The sequence below is a fragment of the Perca fluviatilis genome, chromosome 14 (genome assembly GCF_010015445.1).
Source record: "Perca fluviatilis chromosome 14, GENO_Pfluv_1.0, whole genome shotgun sequence".
NCBI lineage: Eukaryota > Metazoa > Chordata > Actinopteri > Perciformes > Percidae > Perca > Perca fluviatilis.
The window spans coordinates 27,421,986-27,441,134 of NC_053125.1; the positions used below are offsets into that span (position 1 = coordinate 27,421,986).

At 38.8% G+C, this 19,149-nt stretch overlaps 2 protein-coding genes across 2 annotated transcripts in view; both read left to right on the forward strand.

Moving 5' to 3' along the window:
- Window positions 1-6,814, forward strand: part of LOC120572192 (selection and upkeep of intraepithelial T-cells protein 6-like) — a 75,978-nt gene extending 69,164 nt beyond the window's left edge. Inside the window, exons 15-16 of the mRNA XM_039821376.1 lie at window positions 4,499-4,579; window positions 6,135-6,814. Of these exons, the coding sequence (XP_039677310.1) occupies window positions 4,499-4,579; window positions 6,135-6,188 (135 nt within the window). The 3' untranslated portion in view covers window positions 6,189-6,814. The remainder of the gene's footprint in view (window positions 1-4,498; window positions 4,580-6,134) is intronic.
- Window positions 6,815-12,795: 5,981 nt separating this feature from the next.
- LOC120572566 (low affinity immunoglobulin gamma Fc region receptor II-like) lies at window positions 12,796-14,966 on the forward strand. The gene is made up of 6 exons (XM_039821890.1): window positions 12,796-12,877; window positions 12,976-13,020; window positions 13,278-13,535; window positions 13,673-13,918; window positions 14,394-14,549; window positions 14,848-14,966. The coding sequence occupies exons 1-6, from the start codon at window positions 12,847-12,849 to the stop codon at window positions 14,964-14,966; spliced, it is 855 nt and encodes a 284-aa protein (XP_039677824.1). The 5' UTR covers window positions 12,796-12,846.
- The last annotated feature ends 4,183 nt before the right edge of the window (window positions 14,967-19,149 follow it).

The following is a 19,149-nucleotide window of genomic DNA, read 5'->3' on the forward strand; positions in this document are numbered from 1 at the left end:
CCTGTTGTTATTTTACACACACACACACACACACACACACACACACACACACACACACACACACACACACACACACACACACACACACACACACACACAAACACACAAAAGCTCTGAAATAAACACATGCACAATTAGGCCCTATGATTTGCGGGATGGCATCCCAATAATAAAACTCCAATTAGAGAAATTCTGACAGACATTTTTGGTTGAAAGCGGTTTCGCTGCTTAGAAAGTCAACACCATTCACAGTAAGTTAGTAATGTGACTACTAAAACATATCAAAACCAGTTTATAATAACTATGTTTTTGAGTTGATAGAGTCCAGAGTCTCCAGGGGCCTCATTATAAACGTTGGCGTACGCACAAAAAAATTGTGTATGCTGGTTGTCACACACACGGTGTGATTTAAAAAAAATTAACTTGACGTGAGAATGTGCGGGCCGTCCGCAAAGTATTTTCTGGCTCTGTAACATTAGCCTCGTGAGACCGTCTTGATCTTGCGAGCTCTAGTTTTCCACTCGCAGATCAGTCTGGCATCTTTAGATAGAGAAAATTTGGAGCCGTTCGCCAAACGACCGACCAATCAGCGTTGGTTTTGAGGCGAGTTTAGGTGTAACACAATGAGAAGCATCTATCACCAGCATAGGTGGTGATAGACAGATGGTTTATCCAATCAACTAACCAGAATTTTCAGACAGCGGTAGCCCTAATTCTGTTAGCTGCTCACTAATGCTTTTTTCTCTTGGATCCTTTTTTTGGAATATGGACCGGGAACCTGAAATGGGGCCTTTTATTCCTAAATTCTCGTTACACAAACGGCAAATAACCTTTACCAACATGTTGCTTGCTTGCTGAGCTAACGAGCTATGCTTTGCCTAAAGCAGCAGCAGGGGTAGCCTGGCTTGTGGTTGTATTTTCATAGGCTTCGTTGATCTGATTGGTTGATTTGGCCCATCTATTATACAGATGTTTTATCCAATCAGCTAACCAGTATTTTCCCCTCTTCCCAAAAGTTCTCCAATGGAAAGTTCCCAGATGGATATGCCGAGCAAATGCGAAGCAATCCATCTGGTTGAGTCAGGTTACTGTAACGTGGTGAATTCTAACTGAAAAGTTTCCATTTCAGTTACTGTCATATGTCTATTACGTTGACTATGAAAAAAACATAATTCACTAATAGTCCATAAAAGTTAACTTCTGTTAAACATGAGGTCGTGAATGAACGGAATCTCCACTTAGAAAATAGGCTACTTTCAGTCATCCTCTGTATTTCCCATAGATGGAATATCTTACTCCCTGTGCAAGAAAAAGATCACTGCAGAAAAATGCAATATTGTCTGTGAGTCTGTAGTTGCTGAGGTTCAGACATCTATGGCGCACAGGAGGGGGGACGCATGGATCCATCTCTCCAGGAACAAACGCTGTGTTGGGTGGGAAAACTCATGTGATGTGTAATTGATCCCTTGGAACATGTTTATGAAAGTGAACAAGGCAAGGCAAGGCAGCTTCATTTATGTAGCACATTTCAGCAACAGGGAAATTCAAAGTGCTTTACATAAAACATTAAAGAGACGTTACAAAACGACAAAAAAAAAAAAAAAACATTAAAGATCAGGTAAAAATGAAGAAATTAAAGAACTGAGAGATAAAATACGTGAATAAAAGTTACAGTGCAGTATAAGAAATTAAACATTAAAGAGCAGTTATCGAGTGTCATACAGTGTCATCAATGCAACTTCAGTATAACAAATGAACAGAAAGAAAGGAAACATCAAAAAGATAGGTCTTTAGCTGCAGACCTGCAGTTTTCTGGGAGTTTGTTCCAGATATGTGGAGCATAAAAACTGAGCACTGCTTCCCCGTTTAGTTCGGACTCTGGGGGCAACAAGTAGACCTGCCCAGACCACCTGAGAGGTCTGGGTAGGTCATAGTGTAGTAGCAGATCAGAAATGTATTTTGGCCCTAAAACATTTAGTGATTTATAAACCAGCAAGAGTATTTTGAAATCTATGCTTTGAGGCACGGGAAGCCAGTGTAAAGACTTCAGAACTGGAGTGATGTGATTCTCTTTCTTGGTCTTAGTGAGAACTCGAGCAGCAGCGTTCTGAATCAGCTGCAGCTGTCTGAACAATGTGTAAGAAATGAACCTGACCCGTCCACCAAACACTGGGCTGAATGAAGCAGCTTCACAGCACTGTTTGGATCATAAACAGAATGTGGAAAAGTGGGAGGAGACTTGGCATAGCCTGTACGTTTTAATGACTTCTTACACTTATGTTATGTAGAACAATGTCTATTTGTCTTAATTATGCACATAATTCTGTTACTGTATTTAGTATTTAATTATTTCATTCATGCGTGGTGCAGTGGATCCGTGCGCCCTGTCCCCTGCCGTGGAGACGCTGTCCTCACGTCCCTCTCCTCCTCCTGATTCAGGTCTCCCTCGCACTGGAAACAGTTTCACCACTCTTCTCTTGATTTCCACTTTGACATTAGACTTTGTTTAAATTTCTGCCATAGTTCGGTGCATTCACCGACCCGTCACCATTTGCCACTCTTTTATTTCTTATCTGAGATGACAAACCTCCAAACAGAACATGTTTTCCTTGACACAACCTCCACAATCAGCACCTCAATCTCACAGTCGGTGAAGTTTTTTTTCCGTCTCCAGCAGGATTACCTGTTGAGATTGGACAAAGAATGTCGTCAGGGGACATTTATAATCATCTCCATATCAATTTATGGAGGCAAGGCGGGGTCGGTGGCTCGTTCCCCGTGCGCTCAATTTCACGTTGATTGTGATGTATAAAGGTAAATAATGCTGGACCTGGTGTGCACCCGGTTTTATACATAGGTACTTTTCAAGTTTGTGGCGTACGCCATCTTCAGCGCAATCTTTTATACATGAAGCCCAAGGACCTCATACAGAATATCAGGCTCTGGGACACATTACAAAGAAAACATGCTGGATGTATATTTCATGTGCATCTATGTCTGGTTGCACCTCATCAATTAATAAAATATTTAGCTGTTTGGAGGACATTAAATCCTGGATGGCAGCAAACTTCCTCCAGTTGAATGAAAGGAAAACTGAGATGATTTTATTTGGATCCCCCACCTCTATAAAAAACCTGAGCCCATGGTCTTCAAATTTACAGTGCGAGGTCAGAAACTTAGGTGTTCTCTTTGACAGCTCTTTTAATTGTAATAAACAAGTCAGCTCGGTTGTTAAGGGTAGTTTTTACCAGCTTAGAACAGTAGCTAAGCTGAAATACTTTTTATCTAAGAACGATCTCGAGACAATCATACATGCTTTTATTACTTCACATTTAGACTACTGCAACTAACTATAAAACGGCCTAACCCAACATAATTTAAATGCCGCCAGGGCACTCAGGTCCACAACCCAACAACTCCTCGTGATCCCCCGGACACGCCTAAAAACCAGAGGGGACCGAGCCTTCTCTGTAGTAGCCCCCAAACTCTGTAATTCTCTCCCACCCCATATCAAATCATGTAATACAATTGCTGGTTTTAAATCAAATCTGAAGACGCATTTTTACTCTCTTGCGTTTGACTCCCTTTGATTCTTTTTTTTTTTTTTTTTTAAGATTCAGATCTATGAACTGAACTCAACTTTTTCTTATCTTTTTGTATTTACAAACGTTGTTCCATTGTTGTTTTACTCTGTTACATTATTTAATTCTTCCTTTTTTTTTAACTATATTCATGGTACCTTGCACAATTGATTATGTATCTCTTTTATTTCTTATCTGAGATGACAAACCTCCAGACAGAACATGTTTTCCTTGCCTCAACCTCCGCGATCAGCACCTCAATCTCACATTCGGTGAAGTTTACTTTTCAAGTTTGGGGCGTTCGCCATCTTCTGCGCAATCTTTTATACATGAGGCCCAAGGACCTCATACAGAATATCAGGCTCTGGGACACATTACCAAGAAAACAGCTTGATGTACAGTACAGGCCATAAGTTTGGACACACCTTCTCATTCAATGCGTTTCCTACTTTTTTTTTACTGAAAACATGTCTTATATTTTAGATTCTTCAAAGTAGCCACCCTTTGCTTTTTTATTAATAAGGGAACAAATTCCACTAATTAACCCTGACAAAGCACACCTGTGAAGGTAAAACCATTTCAGGTGACTACCTCATGAAGCTCATTGAGAGAACACCAAGTGTTTGCAGAGTTATCAAAAAAACCAAAGGGTGGCTACTTTGAAGAATCTAAAATATAAGACATGTTTTCAGTTATTTCACACTTTTTTGTTAAGTAAATAATTCCATATGTGTTCATTCATAGTTTTGATGCCTTCAGTGAGAATCTACAATGTAAATAGTCATGAAAATAAACAAACACATTGAATGAGAAGGTGTGTCCAAACTTTTGGCCTGTACTGTATATTTTGTGTGTATCTATGTCTGATTATGATTTACAAAGAATTAAAATCAGCATCCATCTGTCTGTCCTCTCAGGTAAATAAACTATCAGCTGAAGTGAAGAAGCTTGAAGAGGAGAAGCAGAGGAGTGTGACCAAGCAGGATCAGGTGCAAGATGTAATGATTTCTGGTTTATTTTATCTTCAGCTCATCAAAATGTGTAACGACATAAACCTCACAAAGAGTCAAAGTATTTTAGGATTGTAAAACTAAATTGAAGTCACTGAGTTTTGTTGACTTTGGCTTTACTTCTCATTGTTTAGGACCCCAAAGACCTCCACTGTTGTGTGTAAACATAATATTAATAGTGTATTTGTAGAATTATCTGTTTTTTATCCTTTAAATATATTTTCTTTTCTTCTGACCTCCAAATATAAAGAAAGGTATTTGAGTGGTAAAAGTTAGACTGAATTAGATGTCTAAATCTCTGTTTAACCAATAGTTATCAAAGAAGAAGGTGAACTTTATTAATCACTCTAAATCAGAAATTAATTTTGTTGTACCCTGCTGTTATTTTACACACACACACACACACACACACACACACACACACACACACACACACACACACACACACACACACACACAGCTCTGAAATATGCAAGTGCCCAATAAGGCCCTATAATTTGCGGGATGGCATCCCAATTATAAAACTCCAAGAGAAATTCTGACAGACATTTTTGGGATGAAAGCGGTTTTGCTGCTTAGAAAGTCAGCACCATTCACAGTAAGTAAGTAATGTGACTTCTAAAACATATCAAAGCAGTTTATAATAACTCTTTTTCATAAGTATGTTTTTGAGTTGTTAAAGAGTCCAGAGTCTCCAGGGGCCTCATGTATAAACGTTGGCGTACGCATAAAAAGCTTGTGTATGCTGGTTTTCACACACAGTGTAATTTATAAAAAATAACTTGAGAATGTGCGGGCCATCACGGAAAGTCTTTTCTGGCTCTGTAAAGTGGTGAATTCTAACTGAAAATGTCCAAAAGTCACCAAACATAAGATGAAGTTTCAACTTCAGTTACTGTCATGTCTATTATGTTGACTATGAAAAAACATATTTCACTGATACTCCATAAAAGGTGGATCCATTTATTCGGATAATGTTTCACATCTTTCACACTACAAACTGTTTAATTTGCAGGGTACTTAACTTCTGTTAAACATGAATTAACGAAAAATCCACTCAGAAAATACTTTCAGTCATCCTCTGTATTTCCCATAGATGAAATATTTTACTCACAGTGCAACAAAAAGATCACTACGGAAAAATGCAGTAGTGTCTGTGAGTTTGTAGTTGCTGAGGTTCAGACATCCATGGCGCACAGGAGGCGTGAGACACGGATCCATCTCTCCAGGAACAAACACTGTGTCGGGTGGGCAAACTCATGTGATGAGTAATTGATCCTGTGGATGATGTTTAAGTACACTCTGATTCATTGCTATTCACTTGGGTTAAAGAAAAATTTAAACCCCAACCCATGTCGGCTCTCGTTTCCAATGTAGACTGGGAGCCAGATCTGATCACCAACATCATGTTCACAAACCTTGTTTGGTTGTCTACTTACATTTTGCCATATAGTGTAGTTATTAACCCACACAACTTTTTTTCTCTTTCAGCTACAGTACAACAGCATAAGTTTCACAATTTTGCTTTCTCTGTCACCAACAGGAAATGGCCACAAAGAAAGTTGACGGAAAGATGAATTCTGATGTGGAAACATGAAAACACCAAGTCATATACATCTGAAAGGTGGTAACTTTCATCTCTGTATATAATTTTATTTGGAATCACCTAAATGAGTGAGACCTGTTGTGTGAATATCAAATCCAAATTGTTTTTGTGGTGCATTGAACAGATTGCAAAATGTTTTGTTCATAATGTGGTGGAAAATCCAGTGCTGCAGCTCAGTTTTTTTTTTATAAAGCATTGCTTTTGTTGTATTACTACATAAGTTTTACAGAAAACACTTCATAATTAAGGCACAATATCATTTTCAATCTCAAAACTCACAAAATGTCAAAACTCAATTGGTATTAAGACTAAGAAATAAATCAATATATCATAATCAAAATGTGTTTATGTTAAATGTCTTGTCCTCTGGAACAATAATACATATTGACAGTAGTCAATTCACTGTTTTTTTCTTGACACTAAATCAATTGTTTGTTATTCTATGTTTTGTATTGTTTTAATTCCATTTATACTTTCAATGTAGAATTCCATACTCCATTTTCTGTCATAAAGAGATGACAGGATTTTCAAGAGTTCATATGCTGATGTACATTTTTGACAATATTTGCTTTGAGAAATATCATCTTTCTGGTTGTTGTTTTTTCCTGTTGGTTACAACGTCACAATCTGAATAAAACATATTTTGTATTTACAGACTGATATTTGTATATTCTTTTGTATTATTCTTTTGCTAAATTAGTTGTGCTGAGAAATCTTTCAAACATTTTTATATACGTTTTCTACTGAAATTAACAAATACAATTATTCTGTGTACTTTTCCTCAATTGCTTAAATACTAAACATTGTTTAAATAGTAAGTAAAACATTAATGGACTGAAGCTGCAGGTTATGAACATTATAATCACTGTTCTAAATTTTTTTTTTTATGAAAGCTGATCATTCATCTCAGTGAATTTTTATTCATTTTATGTTAATGAAAGATTTGTAATCAAGTAAAATTTCCGGGCACTTCACAGAAAAACAAAATAGATGAAAATCTGAAAAGATAATCATAACTTTGTGTGGCTGGTATTTTTTTCTGCTCTTCTTTTATCTGTTAATCATCTCATGACCCCTTGTGGGGGGTGTCGACCCCAGGTTAGGAACCACTGGGGCACGTTCAATCTCAAAACCATGTGCACCGTTTTCCTACGGTTTTTTGGTTAAACGACATGTTCGTTCAGAAAGGTGTAAAATAGTGTGCAATGGGCTTTGAGATATATGATCTCGTGTCTCTCGTTTATTGGCTTTGTCACAGGTGATACCTAATCAGCAGAGACGTGTATGTAAACTCGTCGGAATTAAAAGGCAAAGCGCTTGCGCATATAACAGGGTGTTCAACGCGGGGCTGAAGGTGGCCCTGGTCTACAGTCATGCTAGCAGCTCTGTGCGGCTAAAAGTCAGCATGCTGGCAGCTACACTGCCGTACAAAGCCAAAACGCAGTAACTACATATTTGGTCAAAATTGAGTTTAGAGTGGAAATGGGCTTTGTAACATCTCCTACGTCTTGTGACAAAAACTCCTGGTTCAACTGTATCCCGTTTCAGAGAAATCACTATCTCAAATTTGCAGTAACTACAAAATCCAAGCTAGTACCAAGGCAAACCGCAGTAAGTGAAGTTACTGCGTTCTGCCTTTGTTTACCCGACTTTGACTCGGTAGCTAGTACCAAGGCAAACCGCAGTAAGTGAAGTTACTGCGTTCTGCCTTTGTTTACCCGACTTTGACTCGGTAGATACTGCGGTCTGCCTCTGTAGCCACATTCAAATCTACCAATCTGTCCGCCTCGCACACAGCATCCTTATCACAGAGTCTGTTATATAGGAACGCCGTGCGCGAGGTGACACTGTGATACAGACCACCAACAAGCCAACATCATTAACCCAGAGAAACATGGCACAATCCCGAGGAAAACTTATAGTGTCTCTAGCTTTGAAATGCAAGTATCCAGACAGTGGTAAGGAACATGGTAAAATATGAACACCTAACCTGGCAAATAACACCTAAATCAATAAATTGCCGTCACTTGCTGAGGCAGCTAGCATATAAACCATTTTAGCTTACCTGCTCCCCTTGAAGGCAGTAACGTTAGCATCTATCCACTGTGGAAACGCTGTCATAACTGTTTTGTTTCTTGTTGTCTTCATTACTTACGCTATTGTAATGTATTTTATTAGGTAATCTCTCAGTTGAAGCTTAAGAGGAAGTTGTAAACATAGAGCTTTTATTTTGCCGGAAAAGGGAAGTGGAAAAAGCGTTGTATTTTCTGACCGTTGTCAGCATTTGAATTAAGTGAGACGTGCCGTCTTTGTGTCTTTATTTTAGAGCCCAAACAGTGAGACAATATAAGAAACGGCTCGGTTACACTAGTTTCATTTAATTTTATGAGTATTTTTTATATGGAGATAGGCTACGTTCTAAATAATATTTTTAATATGTCAATATGTATTTCAGTTGTCAGAGTAAAACATCTTTTTTTAATATCTCGCAAAAATTTGACTGTGACACCGCGAAATGGACATATGCACACCGTCTCACGCAACAACACAATTTTTCATATAAAGTAAGGCAGCATACTGTGACTGTGCCTAACGCATCTGCTTTATAATGTTGTCTAGCTGACACACACACACACACACACACACACACACACACACACACACACACACACACACACACACACACAACACACACACTCTTGTTATTCTGTTTGAGTTATGTTGTTAAATGTATATGAATTTTTAAGTGCCGTTTATAAGTAACCTTGGTATTTAATGAATTAATTTTCAATTAACATAAAATCAAACACAAAACAAAAACCAGCATTTTGATTGTGTGTAAAATTATAAGGATGTTTTGGGGAAATAATGAGAATGACAATTTAATCATTTAAGACTAATGTAACAGGGACATTACGACAAAATACTATTCTTGAATACACTGGATGAAGGTTACTAACAAGCACTTTCAACACTCAACCTATAAACATCCATAAACAAAACATAAAACCAATTAAAACAAATGAAAATGTATAAGGAATAAAAAAAGAAAGTTGGATTAACACATTTCAATTGTAGATACTGCACTCTGCCTTTGTAATAGTGTTTTAGTTGCTAGGCGTTACCAAAGGCAGAGTGCAGTATCTACATTTTTAGGGTCAAAGGTCATATCAATGGTCTTTTTTATGTATAACATTTTCCTTCCTGTAAAGGTATTACATAAAAGTATCAACATTATTGTACCTACAACATGTTTGGCTGGCCTGTATGAAAACTTTGAAGCCATTTTTCTCAGTTTCAGTGTTGGCGTAGTTACTGCACTTTGCCTTTGTAGGGCAGTACAGTATACCCATGTTAACCATTCACAATTCTATTACATTGTTGTTGTTTTTTCATTTAATTGTCAAGTTTTGAGTTTGTTCTGCTATGTTGGGAATAACTGAACAAAGATTTGGAGCAGGAACAGCAGATGTTTATGATACTATATCAAACTGTGAATGTGTTGTTTCTATAGAGGCTCCTGAACGCCTCTTCTACAGACATACATGTTGTCATGTGGTTTGTGTCCAAGGGGGTAAGCTTCGCTTCAGAACTCAAACCTCCATTTTGATGCTACAAAGCGATCACCTCACGGTAGCGTTCCATTGACTGCCATTTATTTTGACGTCACCTGGACAGCGAATAACTTTACATCTGAAGCGTTTAAAGACTCTATTTGTCCATTGTTTATTTCTAAAGAAACACGACAATGTAAAGGCTCCATTACCTTGTACCCCACGTTATGGCTCCAACGTTATAAAAATAGGCTAATGATTGTGTCACAAAGTAGAGGAATTACCGTATAGTACAGGAGAAGCTCGCATGCAGTTTCGACTTACATGAGCTGTTTAAAGGTACAATATGTAACATTTCTGCTTTAAAATGTCTAAAAATGACCATACCTATGTTATATATTTTTATTCTTACACTATCCCAAATGTTTCCACCAAATGTCAAACCCAGAGAAATCTGTTATTTTATTTTCAGACACGGCACGTTTCCTTTAGTCGCCCGTCAGTGGCGTCATATAACCTTTCACCCTCCAGTTACTCTAACTTCCGTCAGAACACTGGCACCAAGATGATACGTTCAGGAGTAATTGTAAATCATACAATTTCACAGAAAAAAAAATACTTGTAACCGCAATACTGCTTTTTTTGCCATACAGCATCATTTTGTGATTAATTACATCCCACTTTTTATCACAGTAATACAACAGAGACCTTATCTATTTTGTAAGTTCAATATCGATACCAGCTTAACGTTACTACAATGTGCTAGCTAACGTTGATGCTAAAGCTTTGTGGGTAACATTATGAGGTTACAACATCGTTCAACACGCTAATAAAGTTATTTTTAGTATGACTGTTTCGACCACAGCTAACAGGACTGAGCTAACCCACGAATAACTTCACTAGTAACGTTAACGTTAGCTGTATAGATAGACGATTAATCTAATGCTAATTTAGCCAAAGTAGCACACCCGGTCTGTCTGCCTCACTCCCCCGGCGCAGAGAGACTCAGTCAGGATGACAGCTGACAACAGCCCCGGGACATATAGCTAGCTAGTTACCGTTAGCCCCCAGTCAGCTATCAGCCAGCTACTTTCATTACAGCATCCCTCGGACAGAACTTATCTCCAGTGCCTGGTGCTTACGATGCTAACGGCAGTTTAATTAAACGTCGGGAAACAGACTATATCAGACCCAGCACCGAGTCACAACAGCGGCCATCCATAGCGGTAGCTAGCTAGCTACATCTCCGTAGCGCTACCGGTGTATGTGCCGAAAATCTCCTCCCTGCCGAATTTCTCCCCCCTTCGCGTTTAGCTGTCTTTACGGTTAGCTAAATTAACACGACAAAAGGTGGGTTAAGCACCAAAACGAAAAGTTAAGATTTTGTGAAGGTGAAGTGAAGGGGAGATAATTCCGGTCAGCTGGGAGATGTTATGCTGCTGCACAACCGGCATCGATCGTCCTGGCTCGCTATCGCGGAGATTTCCCCGACAATCCCCACCCACACCCGTCTCTCAGCCTCGTTTAGTAGCTAGCTAGCGTTACAACAAACCCCGTCCGCCCCGGTGTTGAAACAATCCAAAAGGTGACATTGATATGTGAAATATTTTGTGTTTTAGCTGCTGGCTACTGTTAGCTTGCTGGCTCACTAGCTAACTGGTCAGCTACAAATAAAAATCTAATCAAGAAAAACGTAATTATGTTGGGGAAACTGCAGCTATTTTATTACAATAACATGAATAAACGTAGCGTGAATACACTTGAATGGGTAAACTCGTCCGTGAACTGATGCATTCTAACCGGCAGCGAAGGTGTTTAACACTAAAAACTCCCATAATTCCACGCAACTTCCCAACGTCATAAAAAATCCAGTTTTACCGTCCATTGTTTTGGTTGAGAGACCCCTAGCGGCAGAAAGTTACATATTGTACGTTTAAGTTTAATTACTAATTATTTAACTAGCATTTTAGTTAGCAATAGTTAGCCTGTGCATGAAGAGAAGTTTGACATCTTACAGTTAAACACCCAACTTAAACAAAGGTCAAAGTAAAAAAAGATATTAAATATAGCAAAATCTTGATGAATTCTTTTTAAAGTGCATATTTTTCCCCTGCTAGATTCACAACATTCAAACTACCAATTTCCTTTACACTTTAGTGTAAGTTATTTTTGCGTGACTCTGACATTCCCAGAATGCAGCAGTCCCACCAGCAGCAGCAGCAGAGCCACCGTCAATATGGTGAACACAGTCCTTAAGATGAGGAGGACGTAAATGAAGTGATCCGAGGAGGGACAGGTCTCTCTGTGAGGTGCTGCAAACACAAGAGAACATATCTGCTTTAACACCATGGCAGTATGAACAGTATAACAGCTCGTCTATGAGGGCTTTCTGTAGACTCCTTAATCAGACTTAGAAACACTGTGGATGGTTGTGTTTCCTGTAGACCTGCTCCTGATGAGGCGGCCATCTTTATAGAAATCGGCTGGGAGGTTGAAAGTAGTCATCTTCTTTCTGCAGCTCAGAGTCACGTTGTTTCCTTCTTTCACATGAAAGACAGGACTCTCTAGGATCACAGAACCAGCTGGAAGACAAAGGTTATATAGATTTTTCTGAGAATATACATGTTCTCATCTGGTTTGTGTCTGAGGGCTCTTTCACACCTATATTTCTGTGGACGCGGTGCAATTCAGGGGTGAAATTGGTTTGTGTTCACACTTCACTTTGTCAAATGCACCAAACACTGTAAACACATATCACGCGATTGATACAGTCACTTGTTAATTGACAGAATATCTGAAACTCACTGACCCTTCTGGTCTCTGAAATAATGGAGCAACACCACATTTATAAAGTCTTGGGTTTTCTGATTCTGCTTTAGTGTTTCTAATATTTTAGTAGAAGGGGAACAATGCGAGCAGCTGACAGACAGCGAGTGAAGGAGAGAGAGATGATGATGATGATGATGTCACACGGATGACCAGCGATGTGTGGTCAGGAAAGCATGGTTCAAAAATAAACTACACATGAAGAGGAAGTTGTCATCTACAAACTTGAGTTGTATTTCAGTCTGATACTCAGTCAGCAGGAAGATAGCATGGAGGTTACAGCTCTCTGCTTCAGACTGTGTGAGTACTGACTCATGTTTTCTTCTTTGATTCCACAGTTGCCATCCTATGTATCAAACCATTGTCTGATAATTAACTTTACTCCTTTGTTTATCCAGTGATGCTTGAATTCACTCTGCTGAACAGTTATACTCAGAAAATTGGTGAGTGACAAAGAAAACCCTAAAGATTCTCTAAGATGTAAAAAAAAATCCTGCAGTTTGGTTTAATAATGTGTTTTGTGAAAGGTTCAGTTTAAAATAATAATGTGCATATGGCGAGTAAATACCAGAATGTATCTTGCAAAACAATTTAATATGTCACAAGGTAAAGACACAATGATTTTGATTAATGTTATATGACATATTTTTTTGTTCTGAACGTTTCTTTTTGGACATAACAAAATGTTTCTTGGTTTCAGATGCAGCTTTTCTTTGTATCACTCCAAACAGACTGCAGCTCTCTCAATTTGACTCTGTTTCTTTTGACTGTGGGGGGTCTGATGGCTCAACTAAATTAAGAGGGATCAGGAACACTGAGGAATTTGTTCCAGAATGTGATATAAAGATGCCAACAGGGTCAACCTGCACCATTGAGAGACTCTATCCAGCAGACAGTGGAGAATACTGGTGTGAGACTGAAGGAGTGAGAAGCAACACGGTCAACATCTCTGTCACTGGTGTGTTTACATTTCTACTGTATATAAGTATTCGCTTGGAATCTGTAACATGATCTTAAACTGATATCAATTGTCCCATCTGACTCCCACAAAGTGAGCTAACCATTTTTGTTCTTCACAAAACCTTGGTTGTTCAGCTGGTTCAGTGATCCTGGAGAGTCCTGTCCTTCCTCTGATGGAGGGAGAAACCGTGACTCTGCGCTGCAGAAACAAGACCTCGTCCACCAACCTTCCAGCTGATTTCTATAAAGATGGCCGCCTCATGAAGAGCAGTTCTGGAGAAGAGATGACCATTAAGAATGTTTCCAAGTCTGATGAAGGACTCTACAAGTGCAGCATCTCTGGAGCTGGAGAATCACCAGAGAGCTGGCTGGCTGTCGGAGGTGAGATATTCATGTTTAAAGTTAGAGTACATAACTTTGCATTAGATCAATTATCTGCAGGGCTATCAATTGTTCTATTTTTAAGACCCTGCTACGGTTTCCTGGTTAAACGGCTTTGAGAGATGTTTTCTGTTGTTTGGTGGGTGTGTCTCTTGTTTATTGGCTGTGTCCCAGGTGATACCCAATCAGCAGGGACGTGTCTGTAAACCCGTAGTAATAAAAAGGCAGAGCACTTCCCATTTCAGTTTTTTTTTTAAACGTGTTGCTACGTTTTGTTGGGGCTGAACGTTGCCCTGATCCAATTTGGTAGTCAAAGGTCAAAGTTCAAGGCCACTGTGACCTCACAAAACAAGTGTTGGGCCATAATTCAAGAACTCATACACTTATGACAACATTTAACACAGATTTTAAAACTAAAATAGTTAAATAACCATGCCTGCAGTGTGACGATTATCATGTTCTCTTGTGGTTGCAGCACCTCACAGAGAGACCTGTCCCTTCCCTGATCACTTCAGTTATGTCCTCATCTTAAGGACTGTGTTCACCATAGTGATGGTGGCTCTGCTGCTGCTGGTGGGACTGCTGCACTCTGGGAAACTCAGAGTCAAACACAAATACCTGATACTCATGTGTAAATGTAAACGGTAGTTTGGACGTCAATGTAATGGAGCAGTGAACATCCCATCATGCTTTGGGTTGGAGAAAGCTGGCAGGTCGAAGAAGATGCCATTTAAAAAACAAACACCAAGATTTTGATACATTTAATTTGCATGTTTACTTTGACCTTTGTTTCTTTGTGTCAATACTGTTAGACTTTCTCAGACAGAAAACAGATTAGAAACCACAGAGGTTCTGATGTAGTAGTAGAGTATTTTTAAAAGGCGAGCTGTCTGTTTTCTCAGTATGTGTTGGTCTGTGTTTTATTTTAGACTGTACAGATGCTGCTGATAATTTGAGCCTCTCAGACACAAACCACATGAGAACATGTATGTCTGTAGAAGAGGCGTTCAGGAGCCTCTGTAGAAACAACACATTAACAGGGTCATAGAGTAGCTCAAACCACGGGCCACGGGTCATTAACAAGAGCAGAAAGCAGAAACTAATTCTGCCACCCTATTTTGTTTTTGTGTGAAGTGGTGGAAACTTTTACTTGAATACTTTTTTTATGAATTTAATCTTCCTTTAACATAAAGGAATAAGTAATAATGAAATCATTTAGTGGAATGTATGATGAACTTTAATTGACAAAACAATTTAGAACAGTGATTAATATTAACAACCGCCAGCTTCCGTCTTTTACTGTTTTGCTTACTATTTAAAAAATATAGAAATAAAAATACAAGGGGCGGCTAGCTAGCTCACCAAGTAAGAGCGTGCTTTGCAGCGTCCCGGGTTCTCTTTCTCTCCCCCTTTCCTGTCTATCCACTATCACTATCGAATAAAGGGAAAAGCCCCAAAAAATAATCTTATAAAATACAAATAATCATCTTAATTGTTAATTTCAGGAGATAGAATAAAAGAATGTACCAATATCACTCTGTAAATCCAAAATTATATTATATATTCATATCAAGATGTATCTCACAGGACCAATTAAAGAACAACCTGGAAAGTATTTTTTTCCGAAAGGAAATATCGACAAAAATGTAAAATGTATTTCTCATTCTCTCTTTCTCTTTCTCTCTATTACAGAATAATGGAGGGAATAGGTTGAAAATGTAAATACAAATGTTTGAAAGATTTGTCAGCACAACTCATTTAAAAAAAGTAAGAGAATGTACAAATATCACTTCGTAAATACAAAATTATCTTTTTTTATATTGTAGAGTTTCACATTTGCTCTTGTTAAACCATCTGCTTTTTTACTGCATCACCTGCCTTTTTGTTTAGTCTTTTGTTTAGTTCTCCCAGTTGTTGGTTTAGCAGGAGTGAAATTGAGGGAGGATGATAGAAGAGAGAGTTACAAAATACTGTTACATTAAAATTGATTGTGTTTATACATTTTTGATTGTGATTTCTTCATCTGAAAACAAGAGAAATGGATTCTGGGGTAAACAGCAGGTCTTTATTTGAATTCGGAATATCCAAATGTACTGTCATACATGTCGTCAGGGTGCAATTTGCAAAAAGTAGAGGGGGGGGGGGGGATGTTTTTTGTTAATGTACAACAACAAAAAACTTACAAAAATGTAATCCCCCTTTCAATACCATGAATATAGCGCCACTCAGCCGGCCATGCCAAAACACATATTTATCAACTTCAATATTCAATGGAAAATAATCTCGGAATTAAAAAGCACAATGTAGTGTCAACAGAGAACACAACGCTTTCAAAGTGGAGAGCAGAGTTCACTTTGCGACCAAAACAAAATACTTTCACCCAGGAAACGCTTCTTTATTCCTCAGGTGTGTTTTAAGAAGTCACACGAATCAGGTGATCTCCCCCTATCTCTACGGGACGATAAAAAAAACGAAAATGTTTTTGACCGGCTCCCGATGTCTATGGTACTTCTATATAATATATGGTCTATTGGTGGAGTACATGATCACTTTAGCTCTTCGTTGGTCTTCTGCTGCTTCCTGTTGGTTGTTCTCCAGATTGTTGTGTTGTTGTGTTTTACTCTGCAGATGGTAACTGTAATGCGAGTTACGTGAGTTGTGATTTGTACTTTTAGTGAGTCTTGAAGAGATGTCTGCTCTATGGAAAATCATACAACATAAACTTAAAAACTAGAGTAATCCATGTCACAGAATTCTATAGATAATACAATTTTGATAAGAAAGTTAGTAAGAATCAACAAAACCCAACTTCAAATACTTAAGACTCTTTGTGAGGTTTATGTTGTTACATACATATTTGAATACGCTAACTAGGAACAAACAAATAGGTGGTAAAATCAATATCAATAAAAGATGAACCTCTTTGTTCTTCTTCCAAATGTTTCTCTGTCAGTAAGGTGTGTTCAGACAGACAGCAGGCAGATTGAGACGAGGGGTGAAAACATACAAAGTCAGACTTCTTTTTGCACTTCTTTGAGTCCACTTTCAGTGGCATATGATGAAGATAAATCTGATTTGGTTAAAGGTATTGTGGAGGATTTTCCCGAATTTTAGAAAAGAACCGCCCTCTGTACTTTTTGAAAAAATGCACATGCGCAACACTCAGCCTGCTCCCGAGAGGGAATGCCTATTAAACGTGTGCACGAGAGTGCACTGTTTACAAGTTGCTGTCGGCATGGCTCATACAAGCCTACTTTCCAAAAGAAGATTTGCACTTTTTCACAAATTGAGATGTTTACCGTGTGTGCGCGGTGCGTGACTTGTGCCAGGGCTAGCATCGCTAATCATAGCTTAGCTACATCAACTTTTAGTAGCAGTGATTTTAAATGGATTTCTCCAAATAGCATGCCAAACTTTACCTGTCGAGTAGAAACTTCGCGACTGAGGCATCAGTGGGAAGCCCAACCTGTGCTTTTAGCGCAAGCCAGCGTGTGAAATGGTCTCCCAAAAACACTTGTCTTGAGAACAGCGAGCTTCCATGAACGGCTGAAACCGTAGCTCACCACACATATACACCTGAAAGTGCTCATGCGCAGAAAGCGAAAACTACCTAGGGACGAGCACGTACGACGGCCTTACGTAAACATATCACCAGACTGATTGACAACTAGGAGGACCAATTATTTTTGATGATCCACCCGGAAAAAGAAAATCCTCCACCATACCTTTAAAAAGATGAACCTCAATGTTTTTGGTCACCAGCTCCTAATTAATTCTAATTTGTGTTCAGCAGGATGATGTGATAAAAACTCTTTTTATATGCAGACAGTTTGGCTCAGTTTACCCTGAGTGGATTTATACTGGAAGCACACATTTTTCATCTGTTACAACAACAACACTCAATACAGTGCTTCTTCAGATTTAAAAAAAATGATACAATTATTTGTTGATTACTTTAAATTGTTTGTAGCTATACAGGCTATGGGGCAGCAGTGTGTGTCTTCCCCTTTCCCTTGTGTTTCTGTCTATCTCTCTGTCTGTGTAAGTAGGTCAAGAGGCGTGGCCGCTCGATCAGCTCTGCCACTCTGCCAGCACAGCTGCTGCCAATCCACTACTCACCTCATCAATACAAAAACCCAGGTTGATCTCACCATCATCGCCCACATTATTTCATCCATCAGTGTGGTAACTTGGCTCTGTGTACTCTTATGCTACGTTTACACGTGGCCGGCTATTTTCATAAACGGACATTTCAACCTCTCTGTTTTCAGAAAAGTTTTCGTTTATATGTATCCGTGTGTATATATATGCCGTCAATGCAGTCAAGAGCATGCCAGACCTGTAGGTGGCGGTGAAATGAGGAGCTCAAGCCCACGTTAGCCAATCAGTATCCCGACAATAGCAACAACAGCAACCAATCACGTCCTCTTTCTCTCTCTCGGCTGCCTAAACCTCCGTTTGTCTCAGTTTACATGCAAACGTGCAAACGAAGATTTCCAAAATCTCCACTTTGGCCGGAGTTTTTAGAAATAATCGTTTTCTGTGATAAAAACGAGGTTTTCATGCAAATAAGAGGCCAAACCACAGGAAAATATCTGTGTCTTCCCTTCGTGTAAAGAGGGCTTGAGCTCGTCCTAGTTAGATCTTGACCTGTGTTTTTTCTAGTGCTGCTATTAATGCTGCTATTAATTATCTTCTTCTCTGCCCAGACCCCAACTCAAGACCTGCTGTGCTCCCTGCTGTTGTCTGCTCTGCTGCCTGCTCCTCACCGGTCTGTCCTGCCCCCATGCTTGGATTCGTAAGAGACAGTTCGGATTCACCACTGTCTGCCTGCTGGCTAAGCCACAGCCCCCTGAATCAGCCTCAAGAGGTTGAATACCAATAAAAGATTCACCTCTTTATTCTTTAGAGACGGAGTCATATTCAAAGAACTGAAGTCTGTTTGGAGCAATATGAAGAAGCTCCATCTAAAAACAGAGAAAACAATTGCAAAAGCATCTACCAAATACAAATTACTTGCAAAATCCAAACAAATGACTATACTTTAAACCAGACACAAGGTATGTTTTTTTTTTTTTTTTTTTTTTACAAGGACACATTTTGGTATTCCCTCTCAACATGATGATCAGCTTTCACCATTGGGTCAGCCTTCTGAGGTGGTGATTGAAGCTAAAGATGTTTTCTTTCATCTGGCTGATGATCTAAATTTTAATGTGAGTACCAAAGGAAAA

Bases quoted from the DNA above. Each gene is read 5' to 3' on its own strand.
- LOC120572566 (XM_039821890.1), top strand. From the start codon at position 12,847: ATGGAGGTTACAGCTCTCTGCTTCAGACTGT. The intron at 12,878-12,975 runs GTGAGTACTGAC...TTGTTTATCCAG, and splicing joins AGCTCTCTGCTTCAGACTGT to TGATGCTTGAATTCACTCTG. The intron at 13,536-13,672 runs GTGTGTTTACAT...TTGGTTGTTCAG, and splicing joins GGTCAACATCTCTGTCACTG to CTGGTTCAGTGATCCTGGAG.